The sequence below is a fragment of the Rhineura floridana genome, chromosome 14, assembly GCF_030035675.1.
Source record: "Rhineura floridana isolate rRhiFlo1 chromosome 14, rRhiFlo1.hap2, whole genome shotgun sequence".
In the NCBI taxonomy this organism is placed as follows: domain Eukaryota; kingdom Metazoa; phylum Chordata; class Lepidosauria; order Squamata; family Rhineuridae; genus Rhineura; species Rhineura floridana.
In genome coordinates this window covers 18,800,402-18,821,471 of record NC_084493.1, presented here as the reverse complement: position 1 = coordinate 18,821,471, position 21,070 = coordinate 18,800,402, and the positions used below count along the sequence as shown (strand labels likewise).

Genomic DNA, 21,070 nt, shown 5'->3' with positions numbered 1-21,070 from the left:
AGGGCAAGCATGAGTTCTCGCAAACATATTATTCTGCTCATTCTCCTGATTAAATTACAAAGTCTCCTTCCGCTAGTATATATTGGACAGACGTTTTCTTAGTACACAATGGGGTGTGGGTTAGGATTGCCAGATCTGACCCTACCCACCGCCTGCCAAAAAGAGAGAAGTTCTTATGCCTAGCAGCTGTGTCTTTCTTTTGTTGATTAATTCTATTTATACCCAGCTCTTCCTCCAAAGAACGCTGAGCAGCTTCCATATGGTTGCCTCTCCATCTAGGCAGCTCGTAACTATGTTGTGCCTTTTGCCTTTTGGCCATTCAAGGGAAGGAGAGGGAGGTCGGTATAAAGCGAAGTGGCATGCGAAAAGGCCAGGGGAAGTGGGAGCATTTTGATTTTGAGACCCTCACCTGCAAAGCGCAGTGGTCAATTGGGTATATAAGGGGTAAGATGATCTTTCAGGTATCCTGCTTCCAGGCTGCATAGGCCTTTGTACACCAAAACTAGGACTTTGAACTTGTCCCGGTGCTGAAAATAATGTACAAAAATGAATTACATTAGGGGAAATTGCTTGCAAAAATGTGTATATTAGTCAAAACTGCATACAGAAATGAGTTGATTTGCTTGAAAAAGCTGATGAATTTCATGAGGATTTTTTTTTAAAAAAACCCAGCAAATTGCTGCAGAAATGAGGGGAACTGAGTTCAAGATTGGAAAAAATAGAAACAGAGAACTGAAATTGGCAGATCTTTCCATCCATGCTCTTGACGTTCCCTAGATCATGGACTCTTCCCATCCCTCATTGGCTCTGATCTGTACCCTCCTCAAGTGTTTTTGCTTGGCTGAAATGTGTCCTTGATCTGTTGTAGCACCTCTTGCCTGCCTGGATGGAGAAAGAGAGGGGTGTGTGTGTGTGTGTGTGTGGGGGGGTCTGACTACATGTGGCTAGAACACAGGCTACTGCATAAAGGTAAGAGTTGCATCCATTGTTTCATCCACTTTTGGCCCCACCCATCTCTGGCATGTGGCCCCTTTAGGGTTGCCTACAACATAATGTGAGCCTTGGACTGAAAAAGGTTCCTCACCCCATCAGGGGCCCTTAGTTCATTCCCTGTGCCATTGGAAGTTCAGCAAGTTCTCTGGGAGTTCAGCAAGCTCAGCCAGGCTGCAGTCCCAGATTATAGTGTTCGCCCTATCATAGGTTACACAGTGTCTTGATGGGTGTGTGTGTGTGTGTGTGTGTGTGCTAAAAACACAGGTTGGGATATGAGTTTAAATTAACCATCATCACCCTGCTGGCCTCCAAATGTTTTATACTATAATTTCCATCATCCTTGTCCATGGGTCATACTGGCTAGTAGTCTAAAACATCTGGAGGGCACCAGGCTGGCAAAGCCTGCTCTAAATCCTTAAATATGCCTGGGCAAACAGGTCTTCACTGAGTCCCAGAATAACAAACATAACTCTAACATCAGAAACAAAAGATCCTTCTGTCTGTTCTTTAGGGAGGATCTCTGAAGAGCTGGCAGAGAAATTGTATCTCCTGATCTTAGTGCTAAACACCATAGTGCTAAGATCAGAGATAAGACTATCTGCCTGCTCCCTAAGAATAAAAGAGATAATCTCTCTCCATCCCAGCACTAAGGTGAGGTGGAAATTCTGTCTTTTAGTCTTAAAGAGCAGACAGACAGCTTTACCTCTGATCATAGTGCTGTGGTGCTTAGCACTGAGATGGGAGATAAAAAGATCCCTCTGTGTGCCCTTTAGAGATCTCTAAAGAGCAGGCAGAGAGCTTCATTTCCCAATCAGATCCAGAGATAAAGCTGTGAGGATGGTGAGCCATTTCCTGTGTCTTGGCAGTTCAGATGCAGCCCACGGGTTTGCCACCCCTGTTTTAAGTACTCTTTTCAGTGATTCCTACTATTTCTCAACAGAGAACCAACTGAAGGCAGGTAGTTTTATCTCTCATCTTAGTGCTGTGGTGTTTAGCAGTACATAGTTTCATCCCCTGCAGATCAGCAGATGTGAGCCTGGTCAACGGTTGGGTGATGAATTGCGTGGGAGCCCAAGAGATTGCTTTGAGTTCGTTGGAGGAAGAAACACAAGGATACAACGCCATTGTTTATCTATGTAAGGCATGTTAATGGATGCAACCAGTAAATAAATGAGTGATTATTTAGCAATCAAATTTATGATCAGAGTCAAGGGACCATGAAGCTCATTACAAACTCCATGGAGCTGTCACTCTATGCATCAGTGAAGCGTAGCAAGGAGGAACCAAGCAGCTGTTCTAAGAGCACACAGGATTCCAGGACAACTGTGCAGGACAGGAAACAGAGGCGTACATATGAAGGGAATATCAGGGAGGGAAATGGATTTGCTCTGTTTGGCTGGAACAGACTAAATGCATCCCACTGCTGAGAAAAGGGACAGCCATTTCCAAACCAACACCTGGGGTATATGGGTGGATGTTGCAAAAGGCAGATTCCCAATAACAAAGAACAAAATATGGAGGGGTGAAAATTGAGGTGGGTTTAAGCAGGCTGTTTCTCTGGTTTAATGTTGCGCCAACATTACGGGCCAAAAGAGCTCGTTAGAGCAAGCTGGGAGAACATGAGTGGCTTTGATCTTTATGTCCAACCTCCAACATCCTTCCCAAGCCAAGGACAGGCTCAAGATGTTTTGGTGCCTGGGGCTGGAGATCCGGCATAAACGTAGAAAAACATGTTAACGTGGGACACAGACGATCAGAAGGCAGTTCTCTTGCTAAAACATCATAATAGGAATACAGGAAGCTGCCTTCCACTGAGTCAGACCCTTGGTCCATTTAGCTCAATACTGTCTACACTGACCCGCAGTGGCTCTCCAGGGTTTCGGGAAAGAAACACTCTCAGCCCTATCTGGAGATGCTGGCGACTGAAGCTGGGAGCTTCTGCATGCACAGCAGATGCTTTGTCACTGAACTGTAGTCATTGGAATGGGTGGAAGCCTACTAATGGAGCTTATGGCTGATAATTCCCTAGTGGGTTTGCTTGTTTTTTTGTTAAATTTCTATCTTCTCCCTCCCTCTCAGAGAAGACCAGGGTGTCGAAGAAACAAAAGCAGAACCATGGGTTGTGTGGCCCATGGGTATGTTGTGTTTTTGGTCTCCCAGCTCTGCTGCCCTTAAAGGCATCTGGAATCTCCCATCTGAGGCTGCTGCCTTTGGTTGCCTCATGATAAGAGTCTCATCCTATGTTTATTGTGAGCCATAGGATAGGTCAAATGCGTATGCATTCTGTGCCACTCTGATCCTTCAGTCCATCCTTGGATGGAATGATGTCTCTTTGGGATGAACGCCTTCAGAAGCATAGTGCTCCTAACTGCTAAAGTTGGACTCAGACATGCAAGAAAGCTTGCACTAAGTGGTGAGGGAAACATAAGTTTGCTTGCACTAAGCTATGAAAGAAAATGTGCTCTAAGTTGAAGTCCGCTATGTCACAAAGCTTGCTCTATGGCAAAGCATTCACCAACTGGGAAATGCAGGCCTTATATGAGAACCTCTCATTTGGAACCTCTTATATGAGAACCTCTCATCCAGTTCAAAATGGTTGTCCATTAGCTAGAGAACATAAGAAGCAACAAGTCAAACCATTGGTCCATCTAGCCCAGTATTGTCCGCACAAGGAATGGGGAACCTGTGGCCCTCCCGATGTTGTTGGACTACAGCTCCCGTCATCCCTGAACATTGGCCATGCTGTCTGGGGCTGATGGGAGTTGGAGTCCAACAACATGTCCATTTGTGGATGTCCAGAGGTTCCCCATCCCTACTTTACACTGAGTAGCATTTGCTCTGCAGGGTATGAGGCAGAAGAGCCCAGGGGCCAAATGATAATGCCTTTTGCTTGCCTGGATGGAGGATAGAGAGGCGTGTGTGTGAGTGTAAAGAAGCTAGGTAAGATTCAAATTTATTGCTCCTCCCCTTTTGCCTCAGGCCCTGCCCACCACTGGCATGTGGCTCCTGGAAAGGTGCCCAGAAAGGAATGCAGCCCTCAGGCTGAAAAAGACCCCCCTCTTCCTAATTCATCATGAGTGGTCCATTGTGAAGCTTGGAACATGACTTCTTTAGAGCCTTCCCTTCCCCACTTCCAAAATATCATAGTCTCATCTAAGGGCACACTTAACGAGTCAGAGCAGTACAGCCAATAACCAATAACCATGGCTTCACTGCCAGAGGACGTATGCCTCTGAATACCAGTTGCTGGGAATCACAAATACAGAGAGTGCCATTGCATTCTGGTCTTGTTGCAGGCTTCCCATAGGCATCTGGTTGGCCACTGTAAGAACAAGATGCTGGACTGGACGGGCTTTTGGCCTGATCCGGCAGGAATCTTCTTATGTTAATCAACATTGCACCACTGTAGCCAGATTCAAGTCTCTTCTCAGCCACAAAACCCACGGGGGGACTGTGGTCACCATTTTTCAGCCCAGGGTACTTTGCAGGATTGTTAAAATGGATTGGGTGGAGAATCACTTATGCCACCCTGAACTCCTTGTAAAGAAATGTACAAAATAACAACATTTAACCCATTTGCATGAGTCAGAATGATCATAATTGGCTCACTGAAAAACTGCCACACTGAAAGGATGTGAACTTTGCAATGCTCAGTTCAATTTTTGTATTACCATAGCATCGTGTCTGTTTTCAGTGGCATGGACTAAAATGGACCACCATTACCTAATAGATAATCTTCACTGTTCTGGACAATACCAGAAATGCATCCAAGCTTATTTTCTTCCTTCATCAGAAAAACCTCAGAAGAGCCCTTCTGGATCAGGCAAAGACCCACCTCTAGTCCTGAATCCTGTTCCCACAGTGGCCACCCAGGTACCCGTGGGAAGCCCGAAAAAAGGATCTGACCCCAACGCCAGTGTCCGCCATTCATCACAGCCAGCAAATGGTAGTCAGAGGCAATCCTGAACTAGATAGACCAACGGTCTAACTTAGCATAAGGCAGTTCCTTGTCTCCTAAATCAGCCTTCCCCATGGGAGTTATAGCCCATAAGAAGAGCCCTGCCAGGTCAACATGAGAAGAGTCCTGCTGGATCAGGCCAAAGGCCCATCTAGCCCAGCACTCTGTTCCCACAGTGGCCAACATGATGCCTATGGGAAGCCCACAAGCAAGCCCTGAGCGCCATAGCACTCTCCCCAATTCTGATTTCCAGCAACTGCTGTTCAAAAGCATACTGTCTCCGATGGTGGAGGCAATGTTGCACAAACCATAGGTAGTGTTCTAGCAATTGTATATGTGAGGCACTGTTGGGGAAGGGGGGCAGGAATCCTGTCCTCTTTTTTTTTTGCCCATAAAGAAGCAGATGAGCTATAAAGTGGTATAAAAATTTCCGCTCACAACATATTGCAAATGATTTTGGTATGTTGGAAAGCTTAGTCCCAGTTGGATCATGAGATTATTATTGTAAGGTCATCTTTTCCCCCTTTTCTTTTTTTGTTTAGCATCACCATTTATCCAAAAGACGGAGGACATTTAAAACATGCCCAGGGGTGTATTTTTCCCTCTTCTGTCGTAAGAATATAAATATGTTTGCAGTTTCTCTGGTTCAGGCAGCTTTCAAGTAGTTCCAATCATTTCTCCCCCGTACACTAAGTCCCTGATTTGTTAGTCCCAAAATGAAATATCATTTCTTAACACTGACATTTATGTTGGAGCTACATAAGAGAATATAAAGCTATTGCCTTCCAATAATTGATATTTTAATACCTTATAACTTACCAGTAAAATGCCCTCCAAATAGTTGAAATGTGTACGGAAGTGTGGCTGGAAAGATGGGTTGTAACCAAATAGGTGGAAGAAATGCTTGTCCAATCTTTCCTTTCCCAGAGCCCTTTCTCTATCTTTCTTTCCCTGGGGCCTTCTCTCTCCCCACACTCAATCCCTTGGGGTCCTCAGTTCTGCCTCTACTCGTAATATTAGTAAAAGCTCCTGTATAGGTGAATAAAATCAGATACATTACAACCAGGTTAATATGTGTAATTATGCACATGCTGTACAGTTTTAATTGTATTACATTAGTTGTAACCCACTCTTCATTGCTCTGCAATGAAGAGGGGGCTAGAAAAAAGTTTCAAAGTTTCAAACAGGGCTGTGGAGTCGATTCTACTCTGACTCCTCTATTTTTCTACTGTCTGACTCCGACTCCACCCAAAATTGCTTCCGACTCCATAACTCTGTCTCTGACTCCACAGCCCTGGTTTCAAAATACTTCTCTACGTCCTCCATGACTGCTCAGTTATTTTTTTCCTAGTGCTGTGCTGGTTGTTGGTCCTTGCTTGCTTAATGTCCACATTCATCCTTAACCCTTTCCTCCTGGACCTTCACCCAGTTTTGTGGGGCAAAAACACCCAGTTTTGTTGGGGTGTATATTTCCTACCCCAGCCAATGTTAGTGGATGGGAGTGGTAAAACTACCCCATCATTTTTTTTCATAGAACAAAGAGCACTGAAGTCCAATCACAGAATAATTGTACCTCCTCTTCTGAATAAGTGTTTTCTGGATCTGACTGTTTGGATAACGTCAAGCATATTTCTTCAAACCTCACAGACACAAATGTTATCTAGGGTCAAGATATCAGGCCACCATACATTGGAAATCTCATTGGAGTAGAAAATACTTCCCTAGTGTTTTTTTTCTCGACACTGGATGAAAGTTCAGCATGATGGTCTTGGCTCCTTTGCTTATTCTGAGGAATGTTGCTTGCTAGCCATGCAAATACGATTGAGATCTGCGGGGCAGAGCATGGAGTACTAGCTGGTATAAATACTAGAAAGTTGTACTATTTCTCTATGCTGCTTCTAAGAAGGGACAGGTGAGGGGCTCTGGATCCCCTCTAGAAAGTAAAGGCTGCAGGTTCCTCAAACATAGCCTATTATTTTCTCCTCCAATCCAGCTTTCTGGCAGTTCCTTCTCCCACAACCATGATCACACAGAAAAACATGAAGGCTAGGTCTATCCAACATAAGAAGAGCCCCACTGGATCAGAACATTTCTTTCTTGTGTGTGGATGGTGCTGCTCAGCTAAATAGGGAACCACACTTGGAGAATGAGTTTGCTGTTAGTATATAGCAGTGTTTGCCAACCTCCAGCTGTTTTGGACTACAACTCCCATCAGTCCCAGCCAGCATGTCTTGTTGACTGCTACATATTAGATTTGGCTACTTTTAACAAGTTTTGTTCATAATAAATGTAAAGAGTTATTGCAGAAACCTCCTGAAATATGTGCTGGTCCCCCAGCCTTCACCAACCTTGTGCCCTCCAAATGTTTTAGACTACAACTCCCATCAGCCTCAGTCAGCACAGCCTATTGATTGTTATTTGATTTAGCTGCTCTTTTGTTCATAGAGAATCCAATGACATATTGCAAAACCGATCCGAAACATCAGCACATTTGTTCTGGCTGAGGCTGATGGGAGTTGTAGTCCAAAATATCTGGAGGTCACCAGGTTGGCAAAGGCTGCTGTGTAGGATGTTGACTGTGCCTATTAGCAAAGTCATTTACATAACACAGATGGAGTCCAGGGAGAAAAGCCCTACTAACACTTTTCTGACCAAACTGAACAAAACAGTGTATAGCTGGAGGAGAAAGGAACAGAGATGTTTTGTTTTCCTTAGGTCAGGCCTTATACATAGCAGGCAGGCATACAGCCAAGCATGTGAAGGAAGACTCCCTCAGAACTACACACCCAATCAGATTATGTGCTACCTTACTGAAAATCATGTCACTCAGCTTGGTTGCTAAGCAAAATGTAGCCCTCCTGGCTAGTTTACTTTAACACTAACAGAATTAACCCTTAAGTTACAAACTGAATGATCCCTGCTGTTCACTTCCAATAGTGCCAACCAATGCCAGATAGTGGGAAGGGGAAACGTAGAGGAAGGCCATTGCCATGTAGCGAACCACTGTTGGAAACAAGATGCTTGATTAGTTAGATGTTTGGCTTTATCCAGCAGGGAACTGATTATGTTCTTCTTACTCAGATTGCGGTGTGGAACACTGTTGCTTAAGATTTCTCCATCATTAGCGGCTTTCTGATTCTTCTTTGTACATTCATTCCTCCCCCTGGTTTGTTTGGAGTGCCATTTCACCTTGGTAAAAAAAGACCATATGCCTATTTTAATTCTCAAAACCCAAATACCAGCTTTGCAAAGAAACTGATGAGCCTGCAAATATTGCTGTATTTGCTGAAAATAAATCACTATGGGGTCCAGTATTGACCCTGAAAGCTTCAGTCTATTTATTGATGGTGGTCTTGATCCAGTAGGAATCCGAGCTTTGCTATAACATCTGAAGTACCGCAGAGATCTGAGAACAGGAAAAGATGGTCGGAAATGGTTTATAAATATGTTAGCAAAATGCCCATCACTATGTCAGGGGGAAGGGACAATGCCCTACCTGCATATTTCACACATTTGTTATGTCTCTTGGGGATTTTTATGTTGACTGTTACTCAGGGAAGCAATGCATAAAGAGCAATGCAGGAATGCAGATGAAATAGGTGTATGTTCCTCGGTTGCTTTGCATGCTTGTCTTGGAGAGGCAAAGGACTGCTACCAATGCACTTCTTGAAAGCATCCTTTGGGAAACAAATGTGTTTCTCATATCAAGGATTTGAGGGCTTGGACTAGGAATGACAGGGCTGAGGTTGTTGCTTAGTGAAGAGAAGGTTAGGTGACATTGACCTGAAGTTCAATGGGGTGAGTTTACCCCTAAAGGACCAGGTCCGCAGCCTTGGGGTTGTGCTTGATTCCAGGCTGTCCATGGAGGCTCAGATTTCGGCAGTGAGCCGGGCAGCCTGGTACCAACTACACCTCGTACGAAGGCTGCAACCCTACCTTCCTGTTCATCAGCTCCCACTGGTGGTACACGCCCTGATCACCTCTCGTTTGGACTACTGTAATGAGCTCTACGTGGGGTTACCCTTGAAAATGGTCCGGAAATTACAACTGATACAAAATGCGGCGGCTCGACTACTTATGAATAGTCGCCGCCGAGATCACATCACACCAGTGTTGTTCGACCTACACTGGCTTCCAGTTGTTTTCCGAGCCCAATTCAAGGTGTTGGTATTGACCTTTAAATCCCTATACAGTTTCAGCCCAGTTTATCTCACGGAGCGCCTTCAACGCCACCAATTATGCCGCCCGACAAGATCGGCCACACAGGGCCTTCTCTCAATCCCGCCAACAAAAACAGCCAGATTGGCGGGTACAAGAGAGAGGGCATTCTCAGTGGCGGCCCCCACTCTTTGGAACTCCCTCCCACAAGATCTCCGGCATGCCTCTTCCCTAAATGTATTTCGGAAAGCCTTAAAGACCTGGCTTTTTCAGCAGGCCTTCGGGGTATCCGGGGAGGGTTAATCGATATAATTGTAATGCCTCCTACCCAGTTTTAATATTGTTGTTGTAGATCTATTGTTTTTATTGTATTACTGTATTTTATTAATTGTATTTTAATAATTTTGTAAGTCGCCTAGAGTGGCCATTGGCCAGATAGGCGACGAAGAAATTAAATTTATTATTATTATTATTAGTGATCTACCTGGGACTTTGTGGACTCAGTCTTCACAGGTCCCTTTCAGCAAGAGGGAGGGACCTCAGACTCAGAGGCTGAATGCAACCCTCCAGGTCTCTCTGCCTGGCCCACTGAACTCTCCCTAGGCCATCCCCCTCTCCCCAGCCACACTCTCTACTGGCCCTACGTTGCAACACCCTTAGCCTACTGCACAAAGGTAACATTTGCATTCAGTGTTGTGCCCACATTTGCCTCTGTCTCTGCTCACTACTGGCCTGTGGCCCTTGGAAAGGCTGCCCCAAAGGGAATGTGGCCCTCGGGCTGAAAAAGTTTCCACGCTCCTGTCTCATAGGAACAGTGGGGAACATGGTTGTGCAACAACAGCCTTTTGAGTTGACTGAAAATATTTCGTGCCAGGCCTGGTGTAAATAGGAGGAGTCTGGCCTTCTACCCTTGTCTGGTCAACTGTGGCTCAGCAGAGCTAAGCGAGGTACTTACATGGGAGAAGAGTCTGTTATTAGAGTTGGCAGGCTGATGCTGAACCACAGTTTTATATGGTTCAGCATGGCTCTACTTCCTCTCTGAAAGGAGCAGCTGAGGAAGGGAGGAGTCTAAGACATAAAATCATAGAGATGGAAGCATAGGTGGTTGGTACCCATTGGGACTGGTGGGGCAGAAGACAAGGAGCCTAACGGTTAGGTGGAGCCAGAAGCAATAATAGGCAGGGCCAGCTAATTCTAGTTTTGTCCCCCTCTTCTTCCCTGCTGAGTTCTATAAGGGCAACACTGAGGCTAAGGAGGATCATGTTGACAGGCAGTGCCACCCCCCTGGACTGGTTGTAAGTAAGAAGGCAGGCCAGGGAGTGCAGGCTGAGGTTGGTGGGGGAGCACCCCATTTGCCCTAATGGACCAGCCCCCACTGGTTGGAAGGGACCTTGGAGGGTCTTCTAGTCCAACCAGTGCCAATTGCAGGCTTTGGATGACCTTGGGACAAACAGTCTCCTTGGGCCCCCCTACCTCATTGAGCCTACCTCCTCACTGTCATTATCACCAGCTGTTGCTGCTCATCTCCATCATCGCCCTGGGCTCCAGCTGGGAGGAAGGGCAGGATATAAATCAAATCATCATCATCATCATCATCATCATCATCACTTAACCCTTCTCTTTTGCCCAGCAGACAGGCCTGTAGCTGGGGAGGGGGGAGGACAAATGGGGCATTGCCCCCTAGAGCTGTGCTTCGCCCTTCCCCAGGATTTTCTATGCGAAATTATCTTCTTTTTAATGACATGACAGCCAATGACAATCTCCATTTAAAAAACAATAGCTTGTTTTAAGAACAGGAGCAATTTAAGAATAGGAACCTCTGAAAAATTAAGTGAATAAGGCAGGGTGAGGGCACAACAAAAGCCTCATCTGGAAGAGCCCCAAAAAGTCTGTTCACTCAACATTTCCTTGACTGAGGGTGGATTTTTTCATGATCAAAATTACCCTATAATTACTTAAGTGATCCTGAAAAAGTCAGTCTGTACAGTAACATGACTTTTAAAGGGTTAAATGTTAGAACTTTGTATTATGGGCTAGAGTTAGACTCCACCCCTTGGACTTTGCTTTGCTTTTCAGTTTCAGTTGTGCTGTCTACCCAGCCAGCAATAAAGCATGCTTGTTTGCCTGCAGTAAGAAGAAAGAGTTTGTTTATTCTGCTGTTATTATGCTGAGTAGAGCAGGATTGGGTGCTTGTTGCTAAAGGGTGGAATAAAGAGATAACTTAAAGTGATCTGAAAAAAGCACTCATTATACTCACAATCAAAGTGGCTATATATTTTTTCTTCTTCTTTTTGATTACTTGATGGCCAAGAATGAAAACAGTCCTAGAGGAATAGAAATATTGCTGTGTACACTACAGTTAGCTAGCTGGCTGGCTGGACACCTAGGCTGTAACTCAGGCCTAATTTCTGATTTTTCCAATATGTGCAGCTTAGCATGAGGCCTTTTCAGGGTTTCTGGACAGAAACATCAACCCAGCAACCAGTAAAAAAAATCAAATTGCTTTCCACAATTAGTTTCCAATTGCTTAGTTCATCCTTTATATAGCAGCCAATAAATGTTTTCCCTTGATTGTCCAACAGGAAGGAAAATCTAAAGGCCAGGAATAAGACTAGAAGAAGGAACTCTCAAGGAAGAGATAACACATCCTATAGTATTTATTTTCTCTCTGCCCTTCCCTAAACTTGTAATATGGACAAGTTTTTTTTCAGTTGGAATCTGAAACTGAGATACCTAGTGGTATCAAAGCCAAGCTCAGGTACTCACTGTTTTACAGCCAAAACACAGGGACAGACCATAGGTGAAAGGGGACTGTAGCTACAGGCAAAGTCAAGCTTTTAAATCTGGTATTCCTGGGAATCTTTCAAAAAAGTGTGAAACAATTTAATTGATTAAACTTCATTCATGTATGTTAACACACACTCTGAATGGAGGAGGAGTGATGGGGAAGGTCTCTGCCTTTCCCTTCCCCTGGCCTGGCCCTCACATCATCTCCACCAGTGAGGGGGGAATTGGCTGGCACTATGCACCTGTCCCCCCCCCAATGTGCCACCTAGAAATGTGGCTGCCCTACCTAACAAGGAAGGCTGGCTACAGGGCTGCCAGCAGAGAGCCAATGAACATGCTGTCTGTGCCATCTGTGGCTCTCCCTCTTCACTACAGTTGTCTGTGCTATATTGGGAGTTTGGTGAACAGGCAAGCAGATGGCAATGGTAAAAAAGAGGAGCAGGTCAAGGGGGCTCTTGTCAGTATGGCCCCTGTTGAAATGTGAGCCCTTAGCAGATGCCCAACCATGCCGATCCTTGATGCCATCCCTGAGTCCAGCCCCCTGTTCAATACAGGATTTGCAATCTAGGTTACAACTACAGCATCCCTGACCGGTGGCCATCCACCTTCTGCTTAGAAGAGCCCACCACTTTCTGACTCAGACTGGTCCTTTTTTTTTTCCAATTAATTTTTATTCAAATTTTCAAAACCAAAACAATACAAAAAGAAAAAAAAACACAAATCAATAACTAATACAATAAACAAAAGAAAAGAAGAGAAAAAATATAAAAATATTGACTTCCGATTTGTCATAGTTCAGCTATAAATCTATAATATATAACAAACCTATCTCTTAATAGATTATAAAATCACCTTCCTCCAGCGGTTATCTTAATTGGTTTCAAATCTCATTAACATCATATCATTTTAATCTTCCACAAAAAGTCAAAGAGAAGTTTCCAATCCTTGAGATATATATCAATCATTTTTTTCCCTAAATAAACATGTCAATTAATCCAACTCATCAAGTCTACTAAGTCCAGTAATTTCAAATTGCTCTTCTGTCTTTATCCGTATTAGGTCCATCTTCCATCTCCACGCATCCAAAAATCTTGCTGTCATAGTCATATAATAAAAGTCTGATAGGAATTTCCTCCATCACAGATATTTTCTTGCCATGAATTCCGAATGTATCACTGAAGTATTGCTGCAAAGCCGCATCTCTGTTCCTGTTTTCCACATGATACACTAGTACATCTCTTGAAGATTTTTCCATTGACACAAAACAGGGATTAATTCTGTTAACTTTCTCCATTTCAAGTTCCATCAAATCCTTCCAGTCCAGAAATTTTTTTGAACCGATAATATCTTTATCTCCAATCTCTTCAATTCCTTCAGGGACAGCGCTGAATTCCAAACTATAATATTTGTCTCCAGGATCCGTCAAAGCCAGGAAATCCAAATCTTTTTTCATGTCCATATTTAATCCAATCTCCAAAGTTTGAATCTTGCCTTTAATTTCTCTTTCATCTTTTTTTGGTTTTCCAGATCTATCTTTATTCTCATTTCTCGTAGAATCCTGAATTTCTTTCAGCTCCTGTCTCATTTTGTGAAATTCAATTTTCCACGCTTGTCTATTATTTCTCAGTTCTTGTTTTATTGACTTAATCTCATTCATTATTTTCTGAAACATGTCTAAAGATAAAGTCCCTTCTTGTACGTCCATGATCTTCTTAATTGTCATTCTTAAAGCCAAAGGAACAAAACTCCTTCAATTTTCAATGTCCCAAGCAAAGAGCAGTTTATTTCTTTATCCAGTTACAAAGGAGTTAATCTTTCCAACCAACTGACGTCACACGCTAGACAGCCCTTATCTCTTATATGCCCAGAAGTGTAAAAACAGCTTTAGTTCACAGCGTCCAAATAACTAGTAGCAGAGAGAATGAGCAGATTCGTCAAAAAAGAAGTAGATCAGGAAAAATAGTCCCATGCATATATTACACAAAAGCCTTATAAATCAAAAAGATTCTAATCAGAAATCCCTCATCCGTTGTAATCTTTAAAATGCTATTTTCCATATCAGCTTTTTGCAATAAAAGAAAGATAGACTATTTTTGTTTTCTTCCCCCTTAGTTCCGTGAGTAAAGAAGGAAAGTCTTAACTCACCTAGGTTATCTTAATTGCTGTTACTTTGACAAATCTCTTTAGCTATATAGATAAGAAAATGATAAGCATAGACAGGAGGATGCTTGCCTGTTAGTCTGTTGTTCTTTAAAGAAAAAAAAAACGGGTCACTTATTCAGCTGAGCTAGCATAGAAATCCTCGCTCCGTCCTGACTCAGACTGTTCCATTGCCAAACAACTCATAACATTAAGACATTTCTTACATTGCTCAATGGTAACGCATCTGCCTTGCACACAGAAGGTCCTAAACTCAATCCCTGGCATCTCCAGGTATGGCTGGGAGAGAATCCTCTCTGAATCCCTAGGAAGCTGCTGCCAGTCAGTGTGAACAATACTGAGCTAGACGGACTATTGGTCTGATTTGCTGTAAGGCAGCTTCCTATATTCCTAATGCTTAGCCAAAATATGCTTCCTTGCCATTTCCACCCATTGGTTCTAGACCTGCCATCTGGAGCAATGTAGAGCAAGTCCTTTGAAAGGCTTTGGTTCCATAAAAGGAGAGAATCAGACCAATTTTTTTAAAAAAAATACTGATCATATTTATATTGCTCCACCTTTCTGGCTGACAATAGACCTCCAAGGTGGCTGACAGTGTGAAAATGTAATGTATAATAAGAATAGGAAGATTAAAGGCAATAGTGACTTATGAAGATGATTAGGGTAAATGATGAACTCACTGGGAGACAAACGCTGCTGCTGCTGTGGCTTTGGCAACTGCAGTTCTTCAAAGATTCCATGATGATTGTGGGGAACAGTGACCATCCCTGACCTGTGCTACCAAGCAATGTAGCCATGGCTTTGGGGCAGAGATGGAAAGATGTGCCAATTTTGGTTCTCTCGGTTTTATTTTTCTGATCTTACATTCAGTTCTTCACATTTCTGAAACAATTTGTGATTTTTTCCAATAAAAATATCCTCATGAAAATGTGCCAGCGTTTTAGTGCGAATTTCTCCTGATCATCACATTTTTGTAGGCAGTTTTGACAAATGTACAAATTTTATGCAAGCAATTTCTCATCATATAATGCATTTCTGTATGGTTTTTTTCCTCATATGTTCAGTTTTTAGGCACGCTTTCTCGTAACATAATGTATTTTTGTAAACATTGCTTCATTGCAGAACTGTGTCGCCAAATTCAGATAAGTGTGAATTTTGAAAGATAGTTATGTTTCAGTTCTCATATTGTTTCAGAAAGTGCAAATTTTATAGATTCTGCTTGAAATGCAAACCTAATCAAATTTCTCACCCATCCCTACCATGGGGGCATGGCATCACTTCAAGGTGGCTGCACAATAGGAAAAGGGCAGTGGCAAGGGCTCTTGACCAGTGATATAGTGTCGGGATGTTGGAACAATCTGATGTACACAGAAATGGGAGTGGACACTGCTGATGTTCACTTATTTGTTCCATGTTCAGAACGGAAATCAATCCAGCAAGTATGATTGGTATTCACTCTTGTTGCTTTCAATCTGCAAATGATATGTAATTGATTACATCTCCCCCCTTTGCATATTGTTTTCCTTTGCACTGAAATCAATGCGTAGTATAAAGTAACGGCAATGTAATTTATGTAATTTTCATAATGAATCATGTAAGTTACGTAATTTCCCACAGCAGACAGTGAGACGATCAGTGTTGGTTTTGGCAGAAGACAAACTGCGGCAGCACAGAAAGAATGCTGCATGTGATGAATCCAGGGAGGAACAGAAAACAATGCCTTCTTGCATCCCTAATATAGAGTTATTATGTGTATTTTTGAGTGAGGTGGTTTGTTCATTTTTGCTACTGCTAAGTGGTTTGTAAATACAAATGTAGTTGGGGGGGCTTAAGATACATAAATATTTGATTTTGTAATGTCATGCTTATTCTAAGTCCAGCATAGCTGCAGACCAGCCACCAAGTCAACAAAGCAAAGCCTTCTTTCTGCCTGTTGCATGCCACCCCCCAAAGCTTTATCTCCAGGCCCCTTGAGTAGGGATGGCTCAAGCTGTCAATTTTTGCTTTTCTCAGTTTAACAAGTTTCTAGTCTTAAATTCAGTTTGCCACATTTCCATATCAGTTTCCATGTTTTTTTAAAAAAGGCATCACAAAAATGTGCCAGAATTATTGTGCTCATTTTTCCTAATTACACATTGTTATATGCAATTTTGCCTAAGGTGTGCATTTTTGCAAGCAGGTTCCTCCAATGTAGTGTGTTATTTTCACATGTTACCTATCCATTCATTTTGATGCATAGTTTTCCCTAATACACACATTTTCATTTTGGGGTTGGAGAACTATGTTGCAAAATTCAGAGAAGTATGAATTTGGAAGGGTAGCTGCATTTTGGTTTGTGTATTCTTTCAGGAATTTAGATAGGTTCACACTAAAATGTGAACTGAATTATATTTCTTCTCCTTCCAAGATCTCTGGAGATCTGTCACTGCAAGTCTTGATGCAGCTATAACAGGACATGACCTTGGTCTGGCCTTGATGCTCATACCTCTCCTACTCAATGTGCCCTCTTTGCCTGATGCTCTATAACTGAGACACAGTTATGGCTAGGAGGCACCAGGCAGATCCAACTCTAAGAGAATCCTGCTGATGGGGCTGGGTTGTGTGCCCAAATAACCTCTTTCCCATAGACTGCTGCCTGGAGAACATGGTGGTCCTCAAGAATCTCAAGTAGGCCATCTTTGACCTAAAGTATAGTCCAGGGCTGGGGGACCGGTGCCCTCCAAATGTTGCTGGATTCCAATCCAGAATGGCCAGTGGTCAGGGTTGATAGGAGCTGTAATCCAACAGTATCTGGAGGGCCCCTGGTTTCGCATTCCTTGAGTAGATAATTATTTGACGGTTGACCCCAGGAAATAAGAATCACTGAAAGGCAATGTGACATCTTTGTTGGAGCAGTATGGAGAATTCCTGCTATGTTTGTTGCTGTATCTTGTATCATTTACAATCATCTTGAGGTGTCAACAAATCTTAGGTGGCAATCCTAAGCACATATTCTAGGGAGCAAGTCCCACTGAAGGCAGTGGGATTTACTAAAGAGTAAAGGACTGAACAATCCTGAAAACACTTCTGTGAAGAACACTTCAGTCTGTAGAACACTTGCAATATAATCCTTCAAATCTGCTCCCCATGGCCGCCACCTCTTCCTTGGTGGAAAATGATATGAGAAGTGATTCCTTCCTCACCAGGGTTCCTGGGACTTGTATTCTTAGTTTGTATCCCCAGGAGGAAAAGACACAGCATATCTGTAGGAGGACTCTACAGAAGCGTCTGCTGATTCCTTCACTGACACTTTTTTCTCAGAGTAAGTTATTTTTGCCTTTGGGGAAAGGGCAGGAAATGGCAGTGGCGGATACTTGAAGGAACTTTTTCAGGTGTTGAAAGCGAACACAGGAAAAGGCCCTCAAGGCTTTTCAAGTGCTCGCATGGAATATTCAAAAAGCTCCAGCCAACATCAGCGAGAATGAGTCAATGATCAGCCATCACCACTAGGGAATAATGCTGCAATCCTAGCCCCACTTGCCTGGGTGCAAGCCCCCATTGAATTCAATAGGATTTACTTTTGAGTAGGCATGAATAGGATTGTGCTGCAAGTGCCATTGCACTAAGCAGGGGTTACTTCTGAATTGCCATGCATAGGATCAAGCTGTGGGATTGCAGATCCTATGCACACATACACTAAAGAAATATGTCCCCTTGAACTTACTTCTGAGTAAAGAGGTTTAGGATTGTGCTTCATGAGTCCTAGCCTACATGCTCTCTGATAGTCCAGCCCTGATTGTCTCTGGTAGTCTAGTCCTGAATACACAGTTCTTTGAGTTCAAGCTAGTTCCTTCTCCTCCTCCTTTTAAAATGCATCTGAACGTTTGATCTCCCTCATGCTGTTTGAAGTGGACCAGCTCACCACCACATGGAGACACTTACTGCTTCTGTATAGGCTGGCTTTTAGTTCCAAGTGAATGGAAAGTTGTCTGTTTTAAATATAAAAAATTAGACTCTCCTTTTTTTGGGTGGGCGGAGCTGGAGATTATATCAAAGGTGTCAAAATGACAGAGTTTACTATTTGTGATAGTCTAATCACAATAAAGAGTGACCCTCCCTTTCCCTCCCAACTCCACCCCAGCTCATTTCAAAGTTGTTTTGCTCCAAATTGCTGTGAATTAAATCCCAACCCTCGGTTGATCTCTGCTGAGCTGCCCTGCCTGCGTGTCTGATCAATGGAAATGCAATAAGCCAGCTGCTCTTAAGGAACAGAAACATAAAGCCAAAGAAACTATTGATCTCATGCAAGGTTTTATTCTACTGAAGGAAAAGGAAGAAAACTCTCTCTCCCCCACCCCTCACCCTATTTGCTGTTCACTTCCAATTGAGTCGTACAGCAGAGTTTCTCTGGTGAAAGGGGTGCCCAGGAGGATGGGACAGAATGCTCCTGATCTTTCAGCTTGAAAATGGCATGAAACAATTGGAAGGAAACCTGTTAGCAAGCTGCAAGGAAATGAACCTTCCGTCACCTGTCTAAAGGCTGAAGGCATGGGGAGGTTACCAAAGGCAAACTCGGCTGGTCTTCCGTAATGAATTATTATGGCAATAAATCTCTGCTGTCTCTTGTCCTCTGCCTTTCACTCCTTTCCTGGAACTGTTTATACTGTGAGACAAGATGCTTTGACAGGAATGGCAGAGCCACAGCCTCTTGTCATCTGTGTCTGATGTTTTTATGAGTCGTTTCTGGCTTGGTTCATGTCCCATAAGTGGAGGGATGGGGAACCCTTTTCAGTCTGAGGACAGCATCTGGAATGCCACATGTTGAGCGGGGCCGGGGGCAAAAGTGGGTGGAGAAATATATGTAAATGTTACCTTTGTACAGTAGGCTGGTTTCTATCCATACTCGCACACCCCTCTTTAGTGAAGCAAGAAGCATGATCAGAGTCCAAGGACCCATTCCAGCCAGGCAAAAACACTGAAGTAGGTAGGGTGCAAAGCAGGGCCGGTAGGGGGCGTGTGGCTGGGGAGGGTGTGCAGCCTGGGGGGAGTTCTGAGGGCCAGATAGGGAGGTTTGGAGGACCCCATTTGGCCCCTGGGGAGGTATGCTGATGCATCTTGCTGTTGAGAGTTGGTGTGGTTAGAATGTTAGACTGGCAATGGTCAGATCCAGGTTCAAATTCCCACTCATTCATAAGGTCACTGGGTGAGCTTGGGGCAGTCACTATCTCTTAGCTTAACCTATCGATTGTTGTCAGAGTAATGGGGGGGGGGAAGAACCAAGTAACTATGGATGCTGTCTTGCGCTCCTTGGAGGAAACATGGGATATAAATGACATATATAAACTACATTCAGGATCTCTGTTTCCCTTCATATAAATGGTTTCTTATTTCTTTCACATTTATAGTAGTAGGGATGGGTGACTATGTGAGTGTTGGTTTCTCTCAGTTTCTCCGTTTCCCCCCACTCTTAAGTTCAGTTCTTCACATTTCCACATTAGTGTGTGTGTCTTTTAAAAAAAGTCCTTATGACAGTTTGTCAGTGTTTTAGTGTGAGTTTCTCCTAACATACACACTTGTGTATGTAATTTTGCCTAACAGACAACTGCAAAACTGCAAAGCAGTTTTCCCAAATATAATGTGCCTTTGTAGGTTATATTCACCAATATGTGCATTTTATGCATACTTTAACCTAGTATATGCATTTTTGTACACATTATTTGGCTGGAGAACTGTACTGTAATGTTTGGATAAGTGTGACTCTCGAAGAATGGGAGTGTTTCAGTTCACGTGTTGCTTTGGAAAGTGCAAATTAGGTAAATTTGCTTTTACATGCAAACTGAATTGAATTTCTCCTCTATTCCTAATTTATAGTCTACCCTTAAGAAAGGACGACCTGTGGCTCTCCAGATTCCCAACCATTGGCCACCCGGGGTGGGCTGATGGGGGGTTGTAGTAGAACAGCATCTGGAGAGCCACAAGTTCCTCACCCATGGCCTATCCTCATCCGAGGGCCCAGTGCAAGTGATCTTGTTAAAAAATAAGGGGAAAAAATCCACATCAGGGCAAAACCTTTACTATGCCAAGCAAAATATCTCAAAAATGATGTGCAAGCTTTTGAGTTCTCCAGAAATCTTCAGAAGTGAAAAAAAATGGCTAGCGCTGGCACCGGGGAGTTTGCATTTAGTCACATTCTTAAGAGGGAATGTGGAAGGGGCTGGCTGTTATTCAAATGAGGCCTTATCAGATGCTGTGAATGTTTCATGCTGCACCAGTGACTTCTGGGAAGAAGAAACACACAATGATTCATCAGCCATTTTTGAAATATAGAATTGTATCCAATGCTACTGCTACTCAGAATAGACCCATTGAAATTAATGAATCCAATGTAGTCAAGTTTATTAACTTCAATGGGTTTATTCTGAGTAAGAATAGCATAAAATCCAACTGTTACCCAGATCTGTCTCCATCCCTAAGATGCCTTAAACCAGGTCAGGCTATTTTTCTATCGAGACCTTTGACTTCAGCTGCCCATGGATCTCAGGTAGAGGTCCACCAAGTTATTTGATCTTTAGAGGTGGCGCAGAATGGTAAGCAGCGATAACGTAGTCGAAGCTCTGCTCACGGCCGGAGTTCGATTCCAACAGAAGGAGGAAGTCGAATCTCCGGTAAAAGGGGTCGAGGTCCACTCAGCCTTCCATCCATCCGTGGTTGGTAAAATGAGTACCCGACATATGCTGGGGGGTAAAGAAAGGCCGGGGAAGGAACTGGCAATCCCACCCCATATATACGGTCTGCCTTGTAAACGTTGCAAGATGTCACCCTAAGGGTCGGAAACGACTCGCACTATAAGTGCGGGGACACCTTTACCTTACAAATCACCTATGAGGCAGCTTTAGTTTAGCTGGAGTCTCTAGGGACTGAACTTTGGCTGTCTGTATGTTTCTGAGCTCGATTCAAGGTGCTGGTTTTAACCTATAAAGTCTTACACTGCTTTGATCACAGTACCTGATAGAAGGCCTCTCCTGACACGAACCC

At 43.4% G+C, this 21,070-nt stretch overlaps 1 protein-coding gene across 5 annotated transcripts in view; it reads left to right on the top strand.

Moving 5' to 3' along the window:
• Positions 1-21,070, top strand: part of AGBL1 (AGBL carboxypeptidase 1) — a 574,659-nt gene that overhangs the window by 300,496 nt on the left and 253,093 nt on the right. Inside the window, exon 22 of one of the 5 annotated variants that reach the window (XM_061595216.1) lies at positions 15,677-15,875. The exons of 3 other annotated variants lie outside the window; for them this stretch is intronic. In XM_061595216.1, coding sequence (XP_061451200.1) covers positions 15,677-15,862 — 186 coding nt within the window. In that variant the 3' untranslated portion in view covers positions 15,863-15,875. Of the gene's footprint in view, positions 1-15,673; positions 15,876-21,070 lie in introns of those variants that run through there. One more of the 5 variants, XM_061595215.1, reaches the window with a different exon arrangement.